This window comes from Rhodnius prolixus, unplaced genomic scaffold (assembly GCF_049639745.1).
Source record: "Rhodnius prolixus isolate KJV_2025 unplaced genomic scaffold, Rpr scaffold_6, whole genome shotgun sequence".
NCBI lineage: Eukaryota > Metazoa > Arthropoda > Insecta > Hemiptera > Reduviidae > Rhodnius > Rhodnius prolixus.
The window spans coordinates 32,747,584-32,772,730 of record NW_027411634.1 but is presented as its reverse complement, the minus strand read 5'-3'; the positions used below and the strand labels follow the sequence as shown (position 1 = coordinate 32,772,730).

General features: G+C 34.8%; 1 protein-coding gene across 7 annotated transcripts in view; it reads left to right on the top strand.

Annotated features, from left to right (window-relative positions):
- The window catches only part of LOC141460300 (nucleolysin TIAR), a 1,257,025-nt gene that overhangs the window by 940,355 nt on the left and 291,523 nt on the right, over nucleotides 1-25,147 (top strand). For all 7 annotated transcript variants that reach the window (XR_012461847.1, XM_074140191.1, XM_074140188.1 and 4 more), the window contains one exon: nucleotides 22,865-22,952. Coding sequence is in view for 6 of the 7 variants with exons in the window: in XM_074140191.1 (XP_073996292.1) it covers nucleotides 22,865-22,952 (88 nt within the window). In the remaining variant the exon portion in view is untranslated. The remainder of the gene's footprint in view (nucleotides 1-22,864; nucleotides 22,953-25,147) is intronic.

The following is a 25,147-nucleotide window of genomic DNA, read 5'->3' as shown; positions in this document are numbered from 1 at the left end:
AATTTACCGCGTTCAACTAACCCACATGGTTTCACTTATAGATGCATGTGTGGGTGTGTTTGTCTATCTAAGTTTATGTAAGTTATTGTGTTTTAGTAGTAGTAGTAAGGATGCAGAGGGAAGTGATGCTTACACCCGGCCATCTATATATACTTTCACCTACAGCAGCTAAAGCTTCCCAAATTGACACTGCGACAGTGGGCTAAGCCCTTCTTGAAGGGATGCAAAGAGGGTCACCCACACATACACTCCATGTATAAGACAAGGGATCCTGGGACTCCAAGCAGGATTAGGACGGCCGTACAAGACTTTACAACGTGGTCTTGGTATATTACGGCAAGCTTGTTCCACTCAAACCACCAATCTGTCCTTGGCTAAAGGATACGCTGCTCTACATACCATCCCCTTGTCTCCTTATCTTCATCCTTTCACTCCAGACCATGCTTCACCGCTCTTCCACAAAGTTCAAACTTAAAATTGACATACTACCGGTTTGTATAAACACGAGTTTTACATAAATTTCTTCTACTTGTTTTAATTATGTCATAAAGAGAATAACTGTCCTATTCAAACTAAAAATTTGTGCTAAATTGTGGACTCCATCTTAATGAGTTCTAAGATTTTTGCAAGATGAGAATGCAGGCGATAATACTGAATCTAGGCCACAAGCCATTGTTGTACATAAGACTATTAGTATTCTTAAATATTATGGCAAATAGTGGTGCCCCGTTCTGCAAATCTGACACCAAACACCGATCTTGACATCACTCTCGTGAAGCAGCTGACCTAGGAGGAATACCAGAAATACAACACTCTCTTATTGTCCTAGTCCTTTTGTAAGCTCTCTGGCTATTCCTTCCATTCCCGACAATCCTCCACGCAGACTTCCTCGACAACTCCTTCGGGACTGACCTACAAAATGGGTATCACATCCAGAGTTCTACCAATTTGTAGTTTCTCTCCTCCTGCTACTCACGTCTAAAATATTCCTTCATTCACTAACTAATCGTGCTCTTCATTTCTACAAAAAAAATGCCAATTAATAATCTATATTTTCATCTAAGCATTACTGTCATTTTACAATTAGAATTTGGCAACAAATTTAGTTTACATTAATTGAACCAAAGGTATTTAACACATTTTAGCACACACAAAAAATTATGCTAGTAACTTTTCTGATAGTTCCTAAGTCTATTGTTTAACAACCAAATTTTGGCTAGATAAGTTTCAGCGTTGAGTTATGGGTTTCCAAGTTGGTTTATCTTCCGTATTAGACTCCACGGTAGCCGAGTAATTAAAGACGAGACCCGCAATGCTAAGATGTATTGTGGTAATTGGTTAAATTGCTGGTATAAGCCTTAGATTTTATTTAATGGTTAATAATGGGATTTACTCGTATAGTTCAGTATGTGTGCTAGTCGCCATGATTACTGATCAGAATTTGGAGGTAAGGCCCTCCTGAAAAAGAAAAATAGGTATTTATATTATCTTTTGTAGGGCATTTCTCGCAGGAAGATGATGCAAAATGTTCCAAAAGGTTAAAGGGTCAAATGATTGGACTAAACATCCTTGTCCTAGTCCTTTCCCAGAAATCTAATCTAATCCTTATCCCAGATAAGGAGGATTCTCTGCTCCACTTCGTCCCAGTAAGTTGTACTGTTTACTCCCAGGAAAGTATCACAGCGAGGAGCTGGACATTCAGGAATAACCAAATTTACCCGTATTTTCTCGCAATTCATCGCTAAAGATTCTGAGAATGGCTTGCTCATTTCAATTAATGAAAGTGTAGGTTGTTTGTCTCTCTCTCTCTCTCTGTAACCAGTTCCCCGTGGCTGACTATAGGATTTGTTCTTTCGCACGGCGGTGGCAGGAGCCGCGATATAGGTTCTTATTGCTCGGCGCGACAATATCCATTTGGTAGCATCCTGCGGTATTCACTTCGCTCTGAAAAAAAATGGTTGAGCTGGTTAATAATTTTAATATTACAGTGATGAATCATTTGGACTTCAAAATATTTGAGAGTTTTTTTTAGCAACAATTCATTTTGAAAGTAACAATTTAAGTGAATCTTTTCGTTCTCTGCTCGAATTTGACTGCGTTTATTTTTACAAAAACTATTTTAAGAAACGAAATATTTTTTAGAATGAAGTGCTAGAGTTCTAATACCTGAAATTGGTTCCATCCCATTCTGCACATCCACTGCTTCATTAATCTTGCTCTCTGGCTTCTTTAAATGTTCTTAATGCTTTTTAAAGCATTTTTTAAATTATTATCATGAAAATTAGTTCAAAACTAGACGCAGGGAATTTGAATTTTGTAGTAGTTTCTAACTTTGAACCAAAAAAAATCAAATTTCTAAACTATATCCCGCCTAAAATAAACAAAGAAGTAGAAATTTGTTTAAATAATCATTTATCACATTTGCATTTCCCAGTTTTAGTTTACCTGGGGATCCCATTTTACTCTTGTTTACATTTTCCAACCGAGTGAATTGTATGATTCTCAAACTAAACCCTTCTTCTAACTCACCCCTCGAGCCTTTTAGTTTCTCTTCAGTTTGGTTACCGTTTCCACTAGCTGCTTTGCCTGCTAAATACGAGTATATATTTACTAAGTATACTTTTTTTTTCTTTAGTTAAAGCAGTTTTAAAGAAATTATAAGTTTTTTTATGCTTACTTTTAACATTATTTGGCAATGGATATTCACTTGGATAGGTAGAGCGGCAAGCGTTATGTTTTTATCATTGATTTTATTCGTCGTAGCGCGCATAAATGAGCTGGAGTACCCTGAACCAATGGTACAATGATATTCAAACCTGAATGGAATTTTGGGGCTCAGCCAAAGCTTCCAACATTTGCAGAATCTTAAAAAAACACACCTTGCACCGAGGACACTCCTTGTTCTCTTTGTTTCTGAAGCTGCAAGATCCTGTATTTGCTTGCCCTCAATTTCCTCACATCCTAACTCTCTAGTTTTCCAACTTGCTGCATTACCAGGAAATCCTTCAAAACGGTTGAAACGCCATTGGCCACGTTATCTTAATGAAGTAATTGCTTGAGCACAATAGTGAAATGTTCTTCTTTCGGAGTTTCACCATTGGGTGTCGTCTCGCCACATGCTACTCAAGTATTTGTTTTGTACCATCTATTATCAGCTTCAATTGTTTCAGAAATCCTCTGCAATTTTGAATATAATTTATATACTATCTTCCCACATAGTAGTTGATTGCCTCAGTTGATTGATTGTCAGTTGTTGACAACAGGTAATTGTAATTTTATGTTTTTTTTTAATGCTGTGCCGGTCTCTGGACAGTGTTCTCTTGTTAGAGGAAACCCCATCACGGGACAATGCGCTGTAAGAAGCTTTTTGGAAAAGAAAATCTAATGACCGTTAGAAATTAAATTTAAAAAAAATAAAATAAAACCTCCGCCGAATATCTAACGCTTCTTACATTGTATCCAAACTCTACCTTGCACCGAGATTTCCTTGTTCCCCATATGTATCAGAAGCTGCAAGATGCCGTTACATTTTAAATTCCACTCATTAATCACCTCACATGCTAATCCGCTAGTATCCCAACTTACTGCATTTAATTATTACCAAACATTACCAGAAAATCCTAGTCGATCTTCTCGAAGTAAATGCCAGTGCACAATAGTGAATACTATTCTTCTTTGGGAGTTCCACCAATACAGTACTAACTTGAAAGAACCTATCTTGAGAAATAGGAGCACAAAACGAGTTAGTATGTTGAGGGAAGATCCTTTTTTTTAAATTAAACAGTAATACAGGATGCCAAACACGATGGTTAATATGAGAAATTTAATAGTAAAGTATTGTTTGCTAGTCGCCTCCGTCCACGACACCTAATGTGTAGTTGGACGTAAAGCCCGCCTGCAAAAATAGGCTATTACTTTACACTTTAGGCGTTTAGATGTCTTAGTAGATGTCATAGTTCTCTCGTTGCCTAAACTAACATATATACGATAAAAATTCGCTAAGTAAATATAGATACAAAGTTTTATATTGCCTAATCTAATATTTAAATGTATTTTCAAATATATTTTAAATTTTCAAGCTTCAAAAAGGTTTTGTCTGTTCTGTCTCACATCTTCTGAGGATTATTGTTTGTGTTCGGTCTTCTAAATGTAAACTCTATTAAACTTTTTCAGCCTGGTGTAATAAGAAAGTCAAATCGTAAGTTTAACGTAATATAATCATAAAATAACATTAGAAAAGCGGGAAATTAAAAGTATTAATTTTGTTTTGCTTTTTTTATTTTCTCTCAAAAGAAAGAATTCCTTTTATTGTAAAGAGTGGAGAGAAAATGGCGGAAAGTCAGACTGTGAAAGGTCAAGGTGTACCGGAACAATTTGTGTTGATTCCATCCACTTCCACGTAACAATTTTCCAATTTCCTACACTCCCTTACCTTTTTCCTGTCCGCGAACTGCAAGTTACTTCAAAGCGGAAGTTCGTGCCGCATTATCTCCAACCTCTCTGGAATGTGTTAGGAAACACATCTTTCTAGAAGAGCAAGTGTTTTTCTAAACACGACGTTACGTTTTTTTTTGCTAGTTTTGCGGAAGATTAGACACAAGGTTTGTTGGAGGGGTGGAATTAGAAGGGAATAAGTGCTACGTTGTCCTGAAAGCTGCATACTATCTTAGATCGGCGCACAGTGTCCCACAGCCTCTTAAGACTACGTTTTTCCCTTTTACATTCCCCTAACCTCATCTTCTGACAGCTGTTCTCTTTCCCTGTTCCTAAGATCGTCCATCCCTCCAGTTCTACTCTTTTTAAATACTCACATCTTGACCATCTCACAACAGCCTTCCACCAATGTTCACCCTTTCTCTCTTCGCACTTCTTTCTCTCGCCAACTAACGCGCGCTCCACTACACTACCCAAGTAACCTCGAACAAGTAAAAATACCTTTTAGAGAATTGTTTTTATCCGGGTTACAGAGAATACGATCAGAGAGGGAATGCAGTGTGGAAAATAGTTTTCATTCGCCCCCCCTCAACCATAGCCCATGTTTGGCTCAATCAATTGATTGCCTAGGCTTCACCCTTTCATTTCACTTTCCTTTAAACGCCCTGGCAGATCCTAATTTCCCTGTTTTTTTGTTTTGTTTTGTTTTTTAATCCACCCTTACAGAAAACACTCTCAGATTAAAAACGTAAGTTGACTATAGCAAATACGTAGTTATATAACGAAATTCATTAATATTTTGGTTTACCTTAATTTTCCATTTTTAATCTGTACAGTTCTTTCGAATAATTTTTGTGTACACCATTTATTCAGGCTTTAAATGTGTGTTTAAATTTGAATATTTTAAATCTCTTTGGGTTTTTATAATAAATGTAGATTTTGCCTTTTTCTACTCCAATAGTAAACCTGCACTATAGAAAAACTTTAATGTTTACAAAAGAGGAAAAAATTAAGGTTCGAATTACTAATATTTAGTAACCGTAATTTAGAATAGAAAACCCCTTAAGAAACCAGATCCTCTTACTCTGGAACAAAAACTATCAGTTTCAAAACTATCCAAAACCGTATTTATTCCCCCTTACCATCAAAACAATGTCTTTGTTTTTGGGACGTTTTTTCGGACGTCTTTGTGTCCATCTTCAGTGGGAAATTAAAATAATCACAAAATAGTATCAATTTTCATTGTTTTAAATTCTTTCTCTGTTTACAAACCTTCAAAGAAAAATCCAATTTAATACTTACTGTCATTTTCAGTTTTTTGAGTTACGCTGCCACCCCTACCTCAAAAAAAAAAAAAACCCTTATGAATTCGAAATCACAAACCCAATTTGTGAGATTAGAGATTAAGATTACAATAGCGGAACGGGAACTATGTCTCCCACGGCACCGCAGCCAAATGAAGCTTATTGTGCCAGCCCCCTTTTTGGATCTAGTAGACGAACCTTCCCCCTACTGAAGAGGTTGAGGACTTTCCCTACTAGTTCTTTATGCGCTACTATCTCCTTTAGGCTCAAAGAGTCAAAAGGTTTCAAAGCACAACCGCTCGATTGCCGCGCAATCAAACAGCAAGCCATGTTTCTTTCTCTTTCCTGACAGAATCTGTGCAATGGTTCCTTGTACAGGTGCTTCCTGAACCTACCCGTGCCCCGTGAATAGACCTCTAATCAGAACTCCTTAACAAAAACTTACAGTTTAAAATGTTAAGTATAAGGGTTGATTAAACGCCAAAAGGTACGCAAATCAGCGAGTACCCAACATTTCATTAATACTTCATTAATAGTCAAGTAATTCTACTGCATTAATTTTCATTAATAAGTTATTTTTTAGAATTTATTAGATGTCACAGACCCTTATGCTGGCCACTTCATTTATAATATTTTTTTGTTATAATTATGATAAATCACATATATACGTACATGCATGTTAAAGTAGAAAAAGACAAAGTTAGAGTAGGCTACTGTCTTGAATTCGTCTTACCGAAATATTCGTGAGCACAAATAACACACAGTTAATTACAAGTAGATTATTCAACAATTATTCATTTCTCAATTGTAATTTAATTTAGACCCCCTAATTTTACTTATAGTAAAATACTGGAATAATTAGCTGTCCTAAAAATATGCATATCTTATTTACTTTATATTACATATATATAACATTGTGGGATGAATACCTAGATTGAGAATGTAATTGAAGAAAACTATATTATTTGCGATAAAGCCAGATAATTATTACCTATTATTATAAACGTTTGACTACTACATAAAGTAACAATTACTTCAATGGAAGAATGAACTTAAACCGACGATTTTTATTTAAAAATAAAAATAAATAAAATGAAATCATTGATGTATGTTGGTGTAAGCATTTTTTTAAAAAAAGTTTTTGAAATCTTTAGCCTAATTTTTTTTTTCTTTTTAACCTGTAATTAATAGTTTGATTATTATAGATAACTAGATATTTCAGTCAATCTACAGTGCTACTTGAACATATATTTTGTAGACGAAAATGGCCAGCATAAGGGTCTGTGACATCTAATAAATTCTAAAAAATAACTTATTAATGAAAATTAATGCAGTAGAATTACTTAACTATTAATGAAGTATTATTGAAATGTTGGGTACTCGCTGATTTGTGTACCTTTTGGCGTTTAATCAACCCTTATACTTAACATTTTAAACTGTAAGTTTTTGTTAAGGAGATTTTTGTACCTTTTGGATAGATTTTCCTTTTTGTCTATTTGGAATGTTACATATCTGCTTTACAGATTTTTTTAAAATTTGGAATAAGCAATTCTATCATTATAACCTGATAAGGTGTAAAGTAGGAACCGTAACTAGAATGTAGAGATCTTTTTAAAGATTGATTGTAGTTGCGGTCCCCCAAACCATCCTCAATAACAATTTTTTTGAAAAAGCGTTTTGAATAATATAGGAAGGTATTTGTACATAAATAGCAAAATTAAACTGCGATTTCAGTACTTCCTTTTAAGAGGAGTAAGAAAAATAAATTGCGATTGCAGTACTTCTCCCTAAAAGGCAAAGAGGCAAAGATTTTTTAATCGACAATTCATTGATTTAAATCGGTTCACTCATTGATAATTTAAACAATTGCAGTACTTCCTCTTAGTAGGTGCAAGAGCATGATAGCACTTCACAACAACGTAGAGGAGCTTTAACCACTTATTCGAGCTGAATTTTATCAAAATCGGACTAAGCGTTATAGAAATATTGGTAATAATAGTTTTAATAATCTGATTTCTATCCAAGCCCAGAGTCTCATTGGTTCTCCTGTTTACACAGCCAGGGGCATCATACACTTGCTGTGTTTGACCCCCAGGACACATCACCCAGTTCTTTTCATGCTCACTCTCTCCAGATCCAATCTCTGAGAGCCTGCACCCTTAGTGATCCCCAGGGCTGGTTCCGGGGCATTCATAGCCATTAGATCGGCTATTTCATTCCCCTTAATCCCCACATGGCCCAGCACCCATTCCAGCTGAACTTTATTGTGCCGAACCAGTTGTTCCAGGACCTTACTGCATTCCCAGACCGGGAAAGAGGTAGTTCTACAACCCAATTTGTAAATAATGAAAAACTTTTTCACGTTAAGCTCCCATTTTCTGGTCAAAATTCAAAATTCGAATAACCATTAGGAAAAACGTAAATTTATAATGAAAAATGTTGGTTTACTCTATTTTAATTTTTTCTTAGGATTTTGTTCTAATTTATTTTATTTTATTTTTTTTTTGTTCAACTTCTTCAGTGTTTTTTGTTCTTCTTCTTCGTTCTTTATGAGAGAAACGTGATCCATTATCTGTGGGTTGGTATTGATGAGGCAATAAATCCTAAAATAGGCATTATAATCCTTATCTTCTTCTTTTTTTTCTAAAAAAAAATAATAATTCTTAGACAGGGCAATGTTAAACTTGCGGTTTTTGTGGGAGGTGGAACCACGCGCACAGGAAACAAGTATAATGGGTAGTTTGTTTGTTTTTCTTTCCTTTTTTTTTTTAGAACGGAAGTTGAGGAGTGAGGTTGTAGGCATAGCCGAGGGATGTCTGCCGAACTGAAAATATAAGACTGGAGAAACAGAAATCTTTTTTTTCCTGCGAGAGAGAGAGTGAGGTGGGTGCTTTGGATAGAACAATTGTGCACCCAAGTTTAAACTCGAGTGCGTGGTTGGTACAAGTGTGCGACGGACGGGGGTGGTGGTAAAAGAAGGAGGCGAAGGGAGAAGAACCTGGAAAGAGGCGAAGTACGGGCGAACAATAAATCTAAAGGAATTTAGGGTTCGACAGTAATGACTGTAGTAGCTCTAACCCAAACTACCCTTATCTATCCTTAACCAATTTGCGTCAGTGTTCTTCCTCTACTGGTGTTCTTCGTTCCGACTGTGTGTGTGTTCGTTACAAAATACCCACACCGGGAACTAAAACTAAAAAGTTTTTTTTGTACTCATTTCAAACATCGCCAAACTACCAAATAACCACTACGCACACTAGGTTGAAATATATTTGAAAATTTGTGGGGGGTGAATTTGTAATCGTTTTTACTCGGTTGCTCGGAACTTCGAGAGACAGAATACTAACCGTTAAGCACTGAAAAGATATTGGCTAGAGGTTTGTTCGAGTGGGGGGTTTGGGTGCTAGGAAAGTTGCTGAGGTAATACACTCCATTTCTCTGACCCTTTCAGAGGTTTGCTCAGTACTGGGTTTAGGAGGACTTCACGAGTAATGGGTGTTCTAGTTGTGGAACTGTCAGCTACAGCCCACCACCGACGGCAAACCCAACCGCTCTAAAACACAACCCTCCGTTTCCGCTCTTACCCCCCCACCTAGTCCTCCATTCTCGCTCTAATATGTTTATAATGAAGCTAAAACGTCAGAACCTCATACCTAGTAAATCACACAGGACTACAGAAATTTACCAATTTTCAAAATATTAATTATTTCAATATTGAATCTATTTCTCACTTCCACTTTTTTCATAACAAGAGGATAAATTTATGTATTCACTGAAAATATGTATTTTAAGATACTCAGAACTGGATTTTGTTTGCTTGTTTTATTTTGTTTGCTTGTTTGTTTTACTCGTATTTATTTTTACAACTGCAGTACATTTCTGCAATAAGTGAAGCTGATACAACATGATACGAGGCATGTCCAGAAAGTATTATGTACTGAGCCTCTCACGGTCGGAGGGTTTTTTTTTTCGACATGTTGGCTACACTGCCGTGTAGCCTGATTCCTCTCCTCTCCGCAACGAGAATTGTCGACGCGACAATAGGTTTCGTGAAAAATGTCAATCCACGCGGAGTCATCCGTTATCTCGTTTTTGGAAGGGAAAAACTCCGGTTGAGGTTTATAATGAGGTAAAAACTGCATATGGTGGATAAAGCTATGAATCGTACGAGTGTGTTCAAGTTTAAAGAGTTTAAAAACGGTCGGTACGTCTGTGCATGATGGTGAAAGGAGCGGAAGACCTTCAATTGTGACCGGCGAAATTCTGGAAAAAAAATCGAAAATCCGCTCCGTGATTGGACTGTGGATGAACTTTCTGCGATGTTCCAGCAAATCTTCAGATCTAGAATACATAGAATAAATACATGAATAGCCATCCTACGTGCGAAACTGCTTTACAGACTACTTGGACGACGCTCTAAATTGCACATAGAACTCAAACGATTAATATACAGTATTATTCTCAAACCTATGTGGACTTACGGACTAGAGCTGTGGGGTTCAGCCAAACCTGCAAACATACGGACAGTGCAGACGTTCCAATCAAAACTCCTCCGACAGATAGCTGTGACGCTCCCCTTTACGGTGACTAACCTCACTCTTCACAAGACCTCAACATTTCATTCGTACACCAACCCGCCAAGACTAAATATCGAAAATTCCATACTGCTCTCTCTACTTGCTCAAATCCTCTTGTACAGTCTCTCGCCTCCTCTGACATCCCTTACAATACTCCTCGACGACTGTATCGCCAGTGGCCCCGCAACTTCCTTACAGTCTGAAGAATTAAATCTCTCCTCTCTCCTCCTCACATTCTCCTCTCTCCTATAGAGAGTGCTACCGCTGGGTAGCTTCTCTCCTCCTGCTCTTCCCGCTCCAGTTCATCTCATTCACCTCCTATTTACTTATTGTATATATTTATACAGATTGTAAATTACTGCATAAATAAATAAACATATTAACCAATAAATAAAAAATCCAAGGCCTAAGACCGGGAATTGAACCCAGTACCACAATACATATTAGCTTTACAGGTCTCGGCTACTGTTTACACAAAGCTGAAAAAAAAGTTTAATGGAGTTGACATTTAGAAGACCGGACACAGAAACAATAATCCTTAGAAGATGTGAGACTGAACAGGCTAAAACCTTGGAGCACCAAAACCGTCCAGTTAATTACCTAAAATAACTTAAAACATCGATTTCATGACAAGCAAGATTTATTGCATTTAATTTCAATATACTTTAGCAAAATTTATTTAATTTAAATTATAATTTGGCAAAACTATATGTGTAATTAATAACAAACATATACCAGCTGATACTCTGAAATTTAATATCAATTACTCGCACATTAAATGTTGATTATTAACCAATTAATCACGAGACCACAATCACATGTGTTAAACAAGATCAATCCTGTAGAAAATGAATTACCCCTCTTAGTATTCAAATCATGTTGGGGTTATTAAAATGTTGATGACCAAATTTTGGTAATGATTTATTTAAATGGATATAATTTAGATTTCGTAAACGGCAGGTTATCCACAGAAATGGATGGCTTTATTGAATTTGGGAGTGGCTAAAAAGTCATTGTGACTTTAAAAAAAGAAAAAAATCGACTTTTACTTTCTCAAATATGAGCATGTGTCAAGGGTATAACTGCAAAAGCAGCACTACAAAAATGGCAGACAGATTACAGTAATGGTAATAAAGGGAGATTCTATAAAACTATGGTAGATCAGCTACCTAGACAACCATGGTTTAAGGGAACTGTCACTAATAAATGGGTTGATACGACAATAAGCAGGCTGAGAGCGAACCACGCTGTGTGCGGATCGTATATTCACAGGATCAACAAAAGGTCCTCTCCTCTTTGCGTAGATTGCAATGAGGAGGAAGATTTCAAACATAAAATAATGATATGTCCACGTTATGTGGTAAAAAGGAAACGAATGTTTGATGACATATTCAGTTATTAGGTGCACTATTTCGCTACGAAGACATAATATTCTCCACCAACATCTATATGCTTAAATCTATAGCAGAGCCAGCAAAGAAATATGAATGTATTTAAAAGTTATAGAATGAATGCAAGAAAATGATTAGAGAAGAATTACGTGATTTTAATTTCGGTTAAGCTATAAGGATGGCAGGAATATAGAGTACTGATCCATCCATTAGTTGTAAGTTTGTATGTAAATAGTTGGATATAGTAGAGGGGTGAATGAGTGAAGCGATTGTATTTATAAGTAAGAATGGAGAGTGAGTGATATTCTAGTGATAAGCACCTAGACGATGCTGGCTGTATGGCGAAAGTCAATGCCAAAAAAAGGCAATATATACGTATATATATATATATGTGTGTGTGTGTGTGTGTGTGTGTGTGTGTGTGTGTATATATGAGCGTTTTGTGGTGCTTTTAAGTGAACATTTGATTGCACATGGGTATGATGTTAACGTCTACCCCTGGGTTACGCTAGACCCAAAATGTTGAGGGGGCCGGAATGGGTCAATACTGAATATTGTTTTGGCAGTTACTCTGAGATAGCCGCAGGGACGCCAAAATCTTAGTAGAAATGGTTATTAGTCTTCTCAGTCCTAAGGAACTCTACACCCAGATACAGTACAATACCCTGAATGGAAAATGTTAACCCAAAATTTCTTCATGTAATTGGGAAGTGAATCCTCCTCTGTATAAAAAAAAAAGCTTAGATCGATTTTTGGCAGATAAAATATTAATTAATTAGAAATTCTGTTCTTATAAGGCTTTCTGTCAGAAAGTTCTTCTAAGGATACCTGACTAAGGATCCCATAAATCTTCTGATTAAAGAAATCGTCAATAAAATTAAGGTACCAGTTTCTTTTTCTCTGCGATAAACTTATGAGGAGGCGCTTCTTATCTGAATCTGTTTTAGAATGGTCCTAGTAAAACTCTTCTGAAAAGGTTACTCAGAACTTCTGATAATAGGAGTCTTGCAAAATCTGGATCCTATTCCAAAGCCCTTAGGATACTAATTCATTCCTTTTCTTGATATTCTTTTCATGAAGGGCTTTGTAAAAAATAATAAGGCTTATTCTATTCGTCTAAAAACAAACTTATTTCTTTTTAGATTTTGATTTATATTTTTTTAGTATAACTAAAATGTAGAGTCTGATTAGATCAGGAAAGTCTTCATGCTTTCTACACTTTGAGGAACCCTTAGGAGCTCATGGTCTTTCTTGAAGGAACCTCATGTTTATGTAGCAGATAAAATAGTTTAACAAAGCTTTTTTTCTACACAAATTCGCTAAATTATTCTTGTATCTTTATTTAATCTTAATGCAAACATCTTTATAAGACAATAGTGAGGTGGCAAATTACTTGCGGAACCCTTGTCAACGTTCTACGGAACCCTAGGATCCAGATTGAGGACCCCTGGGTTAGATAAAAATGAAATTAACCAGAACAAAATTTAGACAAAAAGAACAATCAGTTAAGGTTGACGATGGAAAACTGAAAATTAAATATCGTCCATTAATGGAAAAAAAAAAAATCTACTTCAATGAAAACTAGGGTCTAAGTAAATATTCTAGATAACAATGGAATTCCAGTTTGACAATGACAATGATTCCAGTTGATCATTCTTTGTGGTAAAAACTATAATCCCCACTTGGGTTTATGTTCGTTGAAATTAATAATTTTTTGTTTTGATTTCTGCGCCCTTTGTTTGCATTGTTTGCGATATTAATAAACAATATAAAAACTTTAGATTTGAATGAGCTGTACAAAACACTTCGGGCAGTTAGCTCCCAGTCAAAGTAATATTATCCATAGATGAATAGAGCATTTAGCGAATAGGATTATTTTTTAGAACAATTGGCACTTCCAATTTAAATTGTAAAGGCAAACTATTAAAGAGCGATCTGCGATAGAGGTGTTCATTTCGCTCTTAAACCACCTCTCACAATTGTTTTGGAACACTTGGTAATAGAGTTCTCACCTGAGCCATGGTAAACTTATTTTAATTAAGACCCAATTTATGTAGAGTTCCGGTTCTTTGTTTTTGTTTTTTTAAAGGTGGGTGTTTCCATATATTTATTTGACGCTCTTGTTTCCTGTAGCTAATGTCCTCATATTTTGGGAAACTCTAAAACAGTGGTCAGCGCCTATTGATCCAGTAAAGAATTCTTAATTACGAGGATCAGTAGATATTCTTGCCAACGAATTAAATTGTGCTTGCATTGGGACGTAATGAAATTCTATTATTACGCAGCGAGTACACGTTTCAACATAGCTGACATTTTATGATTTCTTTCAAGTTATAATTAAGGATTTGATAATAATATATATTTTTAATTATCTATTTAAGGTATATTGGATTATCCCTATGTAATCTAAAATAGCCACAAGCAAAAATTTTTGTGACAAAAATTGAAAAATGACCCATTTATAAGAAAACGATGCCGACCACTGGTCTAAAACATTGTCAATAAGGAACGTTAGACCGGGTAAAACTATAGCCACTCTTCTGTCATGTCTTCCACCTTTGGTTAAGTGGTTAAGACAGGGGTCCCCCAAACTTTTTACACAGGGAGCCAGGTTCACTGTCCCTCAGACCGTTGGAGGGCCGGAATATAAAACAAACTATTTTAAAGTAAAAAAAAACGGGAACAAATAGAATATTTAAAATAAAGAACAAGTTAATTTAAATCACCAAACTGCCCAGTATTTCTGTGGGAATTATGGACCTGCTTTTGGCTAATGAGATGGTCAATGTCCGGTTTAGTTATAGAGCTTTGAACTTTCTTCCTACTTCTGCTGTTATTTTGACACTGTTTATGGAGCCGTGATGCATGCATCCCGCGTCATCGGAAGTAGTACTGTACATGAGCAACGCAGCGCTTTGCGGCACCACCACATATAGTGCTCCTCTCACTGACCACCAATGAAAGAGTGCGGTGGGGGCCGCATGTGGCCCGCGGGCCGTAGTTTGGGGACCCAAACATATAATAGGTGGATTGTAATCATTCTCTTAAGTAGACGGAACTCTTTTTACCACCTCTAAACTTTCCAAGTATCTCGTTCTACCTTTTCTTCAAGATTCTGGTGGTAGCGCCATTTAAGAACAGTCTGTTCAGGTAAACCACTTTTTTTTGTTAGTGTATGTAATTAATAAATCAGATTAAGTTAACGTTAATCAAGAAGAGTTGTAACGAGAACTCGCTCCTGATTAGTTTACAGCCACTGTATCTGACAAGAAATTTCCCTAACAAATTCTTTTTATAACTTAGCCCCTACATACGGACTATATCAACTACAATTATTCATTGATTCGAACAATAGGATAGTTGTTAGCTGACAGAGCAGAGGAATGGTGTTAGCCGAATATGCAAGAAGTTGGCCACTGAGTTTGTGGTGAAGACCACAATGGTTAACCATTTTCACCTTTACCTCCACCCACGTTATACGTAGCTCTCTCTATCTCCTATATTCACACGTTTGTTAACTTTGACTGTGGGCCATTGGTGTGAATATGGAATTAGTTTTAGTGAAGTTTCATCTATCATGGAGGGAAACTTTGAGAGGAAAATGTTGTTGTTTTACAAAATTATATTGTTCATGGTTGGTTCTTTTATTTGTCAAATTGTTCTAGCTATTTTTAATGGGGAAAAAGCAAATTTTTGAACACAAAAAGGAAAAGATGTTTTTAAAGTCTCGTTTCTGGTTAACCCAACTTTCTTCATTTTCCAAATTTATTGATAATAAAAGAGCTGTAAAAAATGGCGCATTAAAAGGAAAACTTAACAATATGTCCCCCCTAAATAAAGTATACTTTTAAGTTTTGCTTTGAACACTTGAAACGAGAAAAACAAAAATTAGTGAATTACTGTAAGGCTCATTTACTGTAATTGATAAGGCTGGACAAATCAGAATCATTCAACAAAGCTGTCATTTCTAAATCAGATAGAAATTCTAAATTAAAGAATACTTCTTTTTTCGAAGTAATGTTTTCCCCATAACATTGAATGAGAACGTTAACCGTTTCTTGTCGTCGATGGCCAACGCATTCAGTCATTTCTCTTTAATTAAACTTTATTAACGTCGACTGATAACTGATATATTAAGTTTCCGTTAAAAGCAAACATGACTACCAATGGACTAACACAGTGGTCGGCAAACTTATTAGCCAAAGAGCCAAATATGAACATTACAACAATTTTAAAAAAAAATGAGAGCCAAATCTGCTTGTTTAGTAAACTTTTATTACACTAAATAAGTAGTACGCTAAATAAAACTAAATTTCATACTTAATAAATATTTATTGATGCGAACAATGTGCTTGCATCTCCTTGGAAAGTTTGAGTAAGTCAGGTTTGTATGTGGTTGTTTTTAATTTTAGGCATGATTCCAAGTTCTCATCAATAAGACGACTTCTCAGTTTGCTCTTGATAATGTTCATGCTTGAAAAAGATTGTTCGCATTTATATGTAGAACCGATAAGGGAAAGAACAGCAAACGCGAGCTTTTTCAGCTGATCGTAAGAGTCAGGAATACTATTCCAAACGTTGAAAATGATCATGTCTTCCTTCTCCAGGTCATTCAAAGCAGACCACTTGTGTTGTGAACTAAGATCACATTTGTTTCTTCTCCAATATTACCAATTCAACACAAAGACGTTCGAATTTAGAGCGCCATATCTCCTTGTTTTTTTTTAAATCCAGCAATTGTATTTCAAAGCTACCAATGTCAATTTCAAAAGGAGAAAATTTCAACTCGGTTATCGTAGCATTAAGAGGATTTTTGACAAATGCTAAAGTTGCTCTGCTGTTTTTAAATTCCTGAAACCTGCTATAACATACGAACAATTTCAGCCGATAGCTTGTACATGGTTTGTGTTTACGTTTACGAAAACTAATAAAATTAAACTCGATGTTCGTTACGTATTTTTTCAACAATATAAGATTTTAATTACCTATCTATCTTTTAACTTAAACAAAAAATTATACATGTTCTCGATTTATAGAAGAATTTTAATTTATCAAAATAAGATGTAATTTTTTCTTACCAAGTTTTTTTTTAAATGAAAATATTATTGCGCCTCCCGTGGATATTTGTGCCAGAGCCGCACTTAAGGAGTCAAAGAGCCACATGCGGCTCTGGAGCCGCACTTTGCCGACCACTGGACTAACATGATTGGATGAATATTTTTATTTAAATTTTTTTAATGATGAAAGAAAATTTTATAATATAGTCGAACGGAAAATATAGTGAACAGACTTTTCAAAACATAACAAGGTAGATTCTATAATGGACTTATACATCTTCGGGAAAATGGAAAACAAGTTTAGGAAGAAAATAAATAGATAAAAATAAACTTTTTCACGTTCAAAATTCCATCAATAAGATGCGAAATATTAATAAATCTTTAATTTATTTATTTTTTAAATAAAATTCCTATAATATTTTAATATACATTTAATATTAATTAAAGTCCTCAAGGTTGTATAGAAATCCTTGTATGTAAAATTAATATTAATATGAAAGACCGAGGTATTTTCCACTTGAATTTCCCTTTATTTTTTACCAAAGTTCAGTTTCACAAAAATTGCGGTAGTAAAAAAGTGTTACCCTTGAGTCTGTGTGAACTAAAAGTAATTTGGCAAAAAGGTTTCATCTTTGATTTCTCATTTATTAATTTCACTCAAATAATTTTTAGTGGTGGGGGGAAAATGTATTATTAAACTTCGACCTGCTTTTCTTTTTTAATTATTTTCGGGAATACGAATTTATTATTTGAAAAGCCGCCGGTCAAAAGTGGCTGAATAGAATGGCGTTTCCGGTTAGACGAAATTTTTGGTTATTTCTTCAATCTTGTTAGAATGTGATCAGATGATAAGTTCTGGATATTGCAGTTAGATAGCACTTTAGAGGTATGCTTAAACCGCCGTGAAGTGCTGCTACGAAAAGCTGTTGACGAATTCTTTTTTTTTTTTTATATATACTTCCGATAGTTTGTGTTAGACCAAAACTTTATTGTGGCTTCCGCTGTTTTGCAATTAAAAAACTTACAAAGCGCAATTTGTAAAAATTAAATATTTTATTGCACTCAGAGGAACTTTAGCATTTTTTTTTTTTTTTTTTTTTATTTATTCTGTTTTAACCAGATAGGTGTACAGAAGGAGTTGCATAAACCAACTTTTTAAAAACAATATTAAAAGATACAAATTAAATAGAACTTAAACAAAAAATAATAATAAAATAATAATAAATCACATAATATAAAAATAAAAAAAAATAAAAAAATGAGAATTAAACTTCTAAATTAAATTAAAACTTAAATATTATAACAGCACCTTATTACTTTAGTCATTGAGTAAGGATGAGCGCAGCATTACTACATTTATTATATAATTGTAAATATTAAGGCAGTCAGATTTTGATAAAGGTGATAATAAATGAAAAAGTTGTTCCTCTCTGCTATTTATGCTTGGGATAGATAATTGGGGTAGATATTTTAATCTAATAAATTCATAAATCGGACAGGTAATAATCAAATGAAATAAGTCTTCATTTTCATGGAGATTACAAAGAGTACAGAGCAGGTTAGGATTTATTAAGTAGGCTATTGCTTTATGGATGATTTTAATGGAGAAATTACTGCAAGTTCTAAGTTGAAACAATATGCTAGTTACAGGAAATGGTAGAGAAAGTAGAAGATAATTTTGAACATCCGAGGTATTTAAAGGAATATTTCTGTAATAAATGCTATAATTTGAGGAGTATAATCTGGCTACATCAGTATTGTGTAAATTGGCTTCAAAGGTTGACAACATTGCATTTAGATTTTCACGGATTACATATGGATCCTGCATTTCCCAAAGATGGTTATAACCGACATTTATAAAAAATTCCTTAACTTGGGTTACCCAGTTGAACTTGATGTTATTAGACGATGAGGAATCGAGGTGTAACAGCCTATCGTAACAAATACGGGGTAATCTGGATCGATCCATTTCCAATATTTTACATAACCATTTCAACGTAAGCTTAAAAACAGTGGTGGCTATATGAGGTAATCCAGTTTCCAACAGTATTATATAGTACGGAGTAGATTTTAATAGATGAAAAAGATGTTTATAAAAATTTGTTTGGGCATATTCTAAACGGTCTAAATACCTTAGTCCCCAGATTTGAACTGAATAGAGCAATGTGGAACGGGCAATTGAATTAAACAGAGCTACATTACTGGACCATGAGTTACTCTTGACTTTCGCCAGAATATTGTTCACGGTACCAGCAGCAATATTAAACCTTGAGATTGAGTATTCTGTTGCTGAGAGAAACATGGATGAGGAAGAAAACTGCACGCCTAGATAGACGTATTTATTCGTCAAAACGATTTCTGTGTTTTCATAGAAAAATTTTTCCGAAAGAGTTGTGCGCCCTCTATGAAATTTTATAATTTTAGTTTTAGCTGGGTTTACTTTTAGGGAATTCAGATGACAATAATCCTCCAGCGCCTTTAAATTTCTTTTCATTCCAACATATGTGTCAGACAGAATAATAAGGTCGTCTGCATACAGAAGAACCAATAAATCGTTAAGGCCATCAATATTCAAACCAGGAACTCCCGCTCTTTCCTTGAGGAAGTTTTCTAAATCAGACAGAAACAGAATAAACAGGAACGGTGAGAGGATTTCCCCTTGCAAGACCCCTTCAGTCATTAAAATATCAGAGGATAGATTAGATCCTACCCTTACATTTAAAACAGCATTTCCATACAGATTTTTTAAGATTCTGATGAGCTTTGGACTCACTCCCATCAAGAACAATTTAGACCAAAGAAGATGATGTTTAACGGAGTCGAATGCCCGTTTAAAATCCACAAAACAAGCGTAAACAATCCTCTTCTTCAAACGGAGGTGGAGATGTATTACAGAGGACAGAGTAAAAATGTTGTCAAGACAACCACGACCGCTTCTGAACCCTGACTGAGACTCCGGCAAAATTTTAAATTCTGATTCCCAGATAATCAAACGATTTAACAAAATTTGAGTAAAAACCTTTAAAGTGCAATTAGCCAGAGCTATCCCTCTATAATTTGCAGGATCATGCCTATCACCTTTCTTGTGGAGCATACAAAGAGAAATTCTCGACCAAAGTTTAGGAATACATTCAGTTTCTAGAATATTATTAAATAGAACTTGCAAATAAAGTAGCCAGTTTTGTGGAAGAAATTTCAGAAACTCAAAAGAAAAACCGTCCTGACCAGGAGCAGAGTTTGATTTACATTTTGATAAACTCAAAATAATTTCATTGAAATCAATTGGCTCATCCAGAATAGGCAAAGAAACGCCAAAATAAGAGCCCTCAATGGTAGGGCATGGTTGATAGATATCAGTATAGAATTTTTCCCAATCTTGCAGAGAGACTAAGTTTGAATTATTTCTTTTTGTTTTAAATTTTCTGACTACTGACCAAAAAGCCTTAGGATCTTTAACATTGGAAAAATCATCTAATATTGATTTGTCATAGTTATTCTTTTTATCTTTAATTAACTTTTTGTACTTATTCTTTAACAAAACATACATTTTGTAGTCTAAATCCAAAAAACCATTTCGCCTGCATATAGTTAACTGTTGTTTAACTAATTTTTTTGAAGTTTTAAGCTCTAAATCATACCAAGGCTTATTAGATGAATAATTTGAATTGTTATAAACAATTTTTTCATGTTTCAACCCAAGACAAGTTGCAGCATAAGTTAAAGTGTTTAGAAAATTTTCAAACATAATATCGGATGATTTACTAAGACTTGAGACTTTATCTGAGTACATCATAAATTCTTTATAGAGGTCAGATTTGTTGCTATCCCATCTACAGACATCAACCTTGTTAGCAATAGAATTAGAAAAATTACAGGTGGAGTGTTGATAATCAAAGTTAAGCTGCAATAAAACAGGGAAATGATCAGACATAGAGATGTTATTAAGTATTTTTAAATCATATATATCATCCATGTTAGCGTTATTACACCAGATCAAATCATTAATACTTTTTCCTAAATGAGAAACGAAGGTAAATTGCGCCGGATGATCGCTATAAGATCTACCATTTATAAGAATAAAAGAATTATCATGCATAAATTGAATTAGCAGACGACCTCTCTGATTACAATATTCATCTAAACTATCATGTACATCATTAAGATTAGAATAGTCATAGATTCCATCAAAATTGTCCATTATACCAACCCTTGAGTTAAAGTCACCCCCCAATACACATAGTTTTCTATTATTACTTAATAAATTCTTAACTGAGATGTCAAATAAATCTAAGAGAACAGATATATCTAATGAGGGTTTGAAATAGACAAAAATTAGCAGAAAAGAAACAGCCTCACTTTTAAGCTCTAAAATCAACCACCAATGACACGACTCAACAACAAGAACTTTAAACACATCACTTTTAACGAAAATCAGTAGACCGCCACTTCCTCTTCCTCTGGATTTCTCTCTGATAGCCAAGGATGATGCTGCCAAATCAAAACTTTTCGAAGGAGATTTCTTAATTTCATTTAGGTGCCAAGTCTCAGAACAGCAGATTATATCATAATTCTCAAAGTGACCAATATTCTCACATAGATTATTGTACCCTTGGACATTCCAAAATAGAATTTGGGGAAATTTTCGGTTAACTAATGAGTGAAAATTGTCTTGATTCTGGTGAACATTAAATGAAATAGTCTCTAATAAACATCCATGTGCAGAGGAAGTAGTAGATGAACTTATTTGTGCTTCCGGGATAAAAAACTAGTGATAGATGGAGATCGCCCCAGTTTGTGTTCCCCTCTCCTCCGTTTGGAACCTACAGAAGATGTAGACGCATCAGATTCAAGAGGGGGATCCAGATCCTCATCATCTGAAGAAAATATAGCCGATATAGCAGGATTCAGAGCCTGTAAATCTTCTTTACACCGTATAGCTTTAGGCCTCTCATTTGCCTTCTTTTTAATGAGAATTACACCATTCCTATGCCAAGCTGACTCTACGAAACCCTGTCTCTTGTAATCTATAGCCATGGTAAATAATTTATAATTAAACGAAGAGAGTAATTCATTTACATAAATATTTCTACTCGGATCTTCAGGGTAAAGTCTATCTTTATTTCTTTTTGCGTTTATAATGAATTTAGTTTTTACTGATACATGCAAAAATTTAATTATAATAGACGGAACAGTCTTCTTCCCAAAATTCCGACGGTAAATATAATCTATCATTTCCTCTCTGATTTCCATACCTATAGATTCAGAAATTTTCTTGACAATCAAAAATAAATTTTCATCAACTGCAACAGGATAATTATCAATCTTTACATTGAAGAGAAAGGGGGTTTGAGAGGAGAAAGAGATTTCTCTATTTAAGGAGGTAATCTGCTCTTTAATCTTTTTATTTTCCTCCATTAGCCTAGAAATTTTCCGTTTACATATTTGCAGTTCTTTGGCTAATTTTTCTGATACTTTTTTAAGATCATTTTTCAAGTCCTTTATTTCGGCTGATAGAGAAGCCTGCTCTCTTCTGCTCGCGGCTATATCGCTAGCCAGCGAATCCAGCTTAGAGATAATTACGCTACTTGAGTCAACCGCACCAATTGCAGGGTTCGACAGTGCCCCACTAGAAGCGCTACTAGTACGCTCTCTGTCACTAGGCATGGTCAAGAAGGTAAAGTGGAAGGGGTACTCACAGTATTATTGCCTCCTCTCTTCTCTCCTGAGCGCTATTCTCTCTCAACTCTCTTCTCTTGGTATAAACTATAGCAAATAATTTAACAACCTTTGCCCAGATAGAAACACAACTCTTTATAGATTTAATAATTATTTTAATTAATTACTAAAAAGCTGCTCGGTAGATTTGTCTGAAATTTTGTATATAGTTTTCACACTTTTAAAACAAACACTTGTCAAAAATTCAATTCAAAATTCAGAGTATAACCACTATAAAATTCACAAATTACACAGAGACAAAACCTGCGATGTTCACTCTCTGAAGCACTAGACGCAACTCCAACTTTAGCATTTATTGACCTGAAAATGTTAAAAGAAAATTTTTGAAAAATTAATTTTTCTTTTTTCTTTTCTTTTTCTTACAGAACATCACCACATATTTGTTGGAGATTTAAGCCCAGAGATAGAGACCCAAGCTCTGAGGGAAGCGTTTGCCGCCTTTGGAGAAATATCGTAAGTACATAATATTTTTTTTTTTTGAAATTAATGAAAATAGGTAATGATTTAAAATGAACTTCTATTATTAGTTATATTTTCAAATTTTAGTTTTAAGACTAACGGTATATGAAGAATTTAGAGTACGCTACCCAGGAGTCAAAAATTTGTGCACAAAGTATGCGTGTATTTTATATAATTTATGTAGATATATAATATATTTGGTGGAAGTGAGATAGAAGATTTTATTAGTGTGAAAGAATTTGCTAGAATAGATGTATTTATTTGGGTTGGTTACCATTTTTATGGATTAGCAGGAGTAGGAAATATTTCGTCTTGATTTGATTGGCCAAAGGCGCTAATGATCCTGGCTGTTGCAGCGCCCAAATGAACAACTTGTTTTGTTTCTTTGTAAATTAGAACATGGAATTTAACTTATTTCTTTATTTAACAGTCCAGACAGCGTTCTCTCGTTTCAAACAACACTGAGTTGTAAGTAGCTTCTAGGAACAGAAAATCTAAGGGCCAGCAGCTGCATTCGAACCCAAGATTAAGTAAAACGCTGACCACTGAGATTTCCTTCCCCTTCTAACTTTTATTTTGTTTAGCTATCAACGGTGATTGCATATCTGCATTATGACCTAATTATGCTTATTATTTAGGCCCCAAAGCTCAATGAACTTAGTATGAATTAAATTTTTTAAAGTCTCCACCAGCTTTAGGGCATGATTTCTTAAAAATAATTCTTTCAGTCCCGAACAACAACTTTTTCGTCCGACTATTTTTTCATTGCACCTTTTTAAAGATGTCTTCCGATCACAATAATCTGAAATATTGGTTTTCCTTCCTTTATCTTTTCCTCAGAAGTTATATTTCATCTTATCCTTTTTCGGTCTATACAAAAATTCTTGTCTGCTTTTTTTGTACTCCAAATGATTTATCTACTCAACTTTTTTATAAACAACTTGTCGATTTTACATTTTATCATTAGATTCAATTAAAACATCATCTTCTTCTGGACATAAATCGATACTATGGAAACCTGTAAAGCTGGAGTCTAGTGGATATTTTTCCTAGCATTAACTTGGACTGATAGGACGGACACAGCCTTAGACCATTACTTGCTGGCTGGCCTCTTAACGTATCTTAGGAGGAATTCCTGGTGAATTCCGGCTTTCATTAATAATAAATTATCCTCTATTATACCGACTTTCAAGTAAAATAAATTATGACAAAATAAATTTTGTAACCAACTTATTAATCTGTTTGTTTGTTGTTATTGTACAAATATTTGGGATCAAAGAATGGTGAAGCTGCGCGAGGCCTTGTTATTATTGTATTGAGACGCTTAAACAGTTTGAAGGGAACTTCCAACAAAGAATATGGAGTCGATCTTCAAATAATTGGTATAATCGGATTGGACTATTACACAACAAAGGGAAAAAGGGTATTTTATTAACTATTTCCGCTCAAGGATAAAATCCCTTCGCGCTGAAATAAGATTTTCAAATAATGATTTCCGTATTTGATTCTGTGTAGATTGTTTTTGGTGGAACAGCTCGGAATTTTTATTTTATAGAAGTGGCTTAATTTTTATGTTTAATCGTTTAATAGCCAAGAAATAAGAAATCTCTGAAAGTGTTCTCGATTATTCTGCAAGGTTCCTCTTAAATCGATTATTGGTAACGATTGAAGCTAGCGATTGAAGGAAATATTGGTACTTCAAGTGAATGGAAATTTTGCCAGAATTTCGTCGCATTTGAATTTCAAGGCACTTCAAAAGAAGCACCACTGTTACGAACCTCTCTATACTTGGTTTATAGTAAGGTAAGTTCTAACATACTTATAACGCTAACAAGGATTAAATAAGGAAGAAGTACTTATTTGCAACAGTATTAGGGTGCATTTGCAACAGGAAAGTAGTTAACTGCAAGCTGCCTGCTTGAGGAACTTCCCTAAAGACGACAGGAGTAAAGAGAAAAGCTTTTTTAGAAACTTCTCCTCAAGTCTGGGTACCAGGACGAATGGTGCAGTGATTGGTAGATCTTAAGTCACATGCAGTTATACAGTACATGGATGGACCGAGGTTTAAGCTCGTCAGAAGATATCAGGAACAGCTAGGCTGCCTATAAAATGCTTTGCGAGCTCATATGCAATTAAAAATGCATTAGCTAACTCAATAACCCTGGAAGAAAGAACTCGAAGTTATTTTT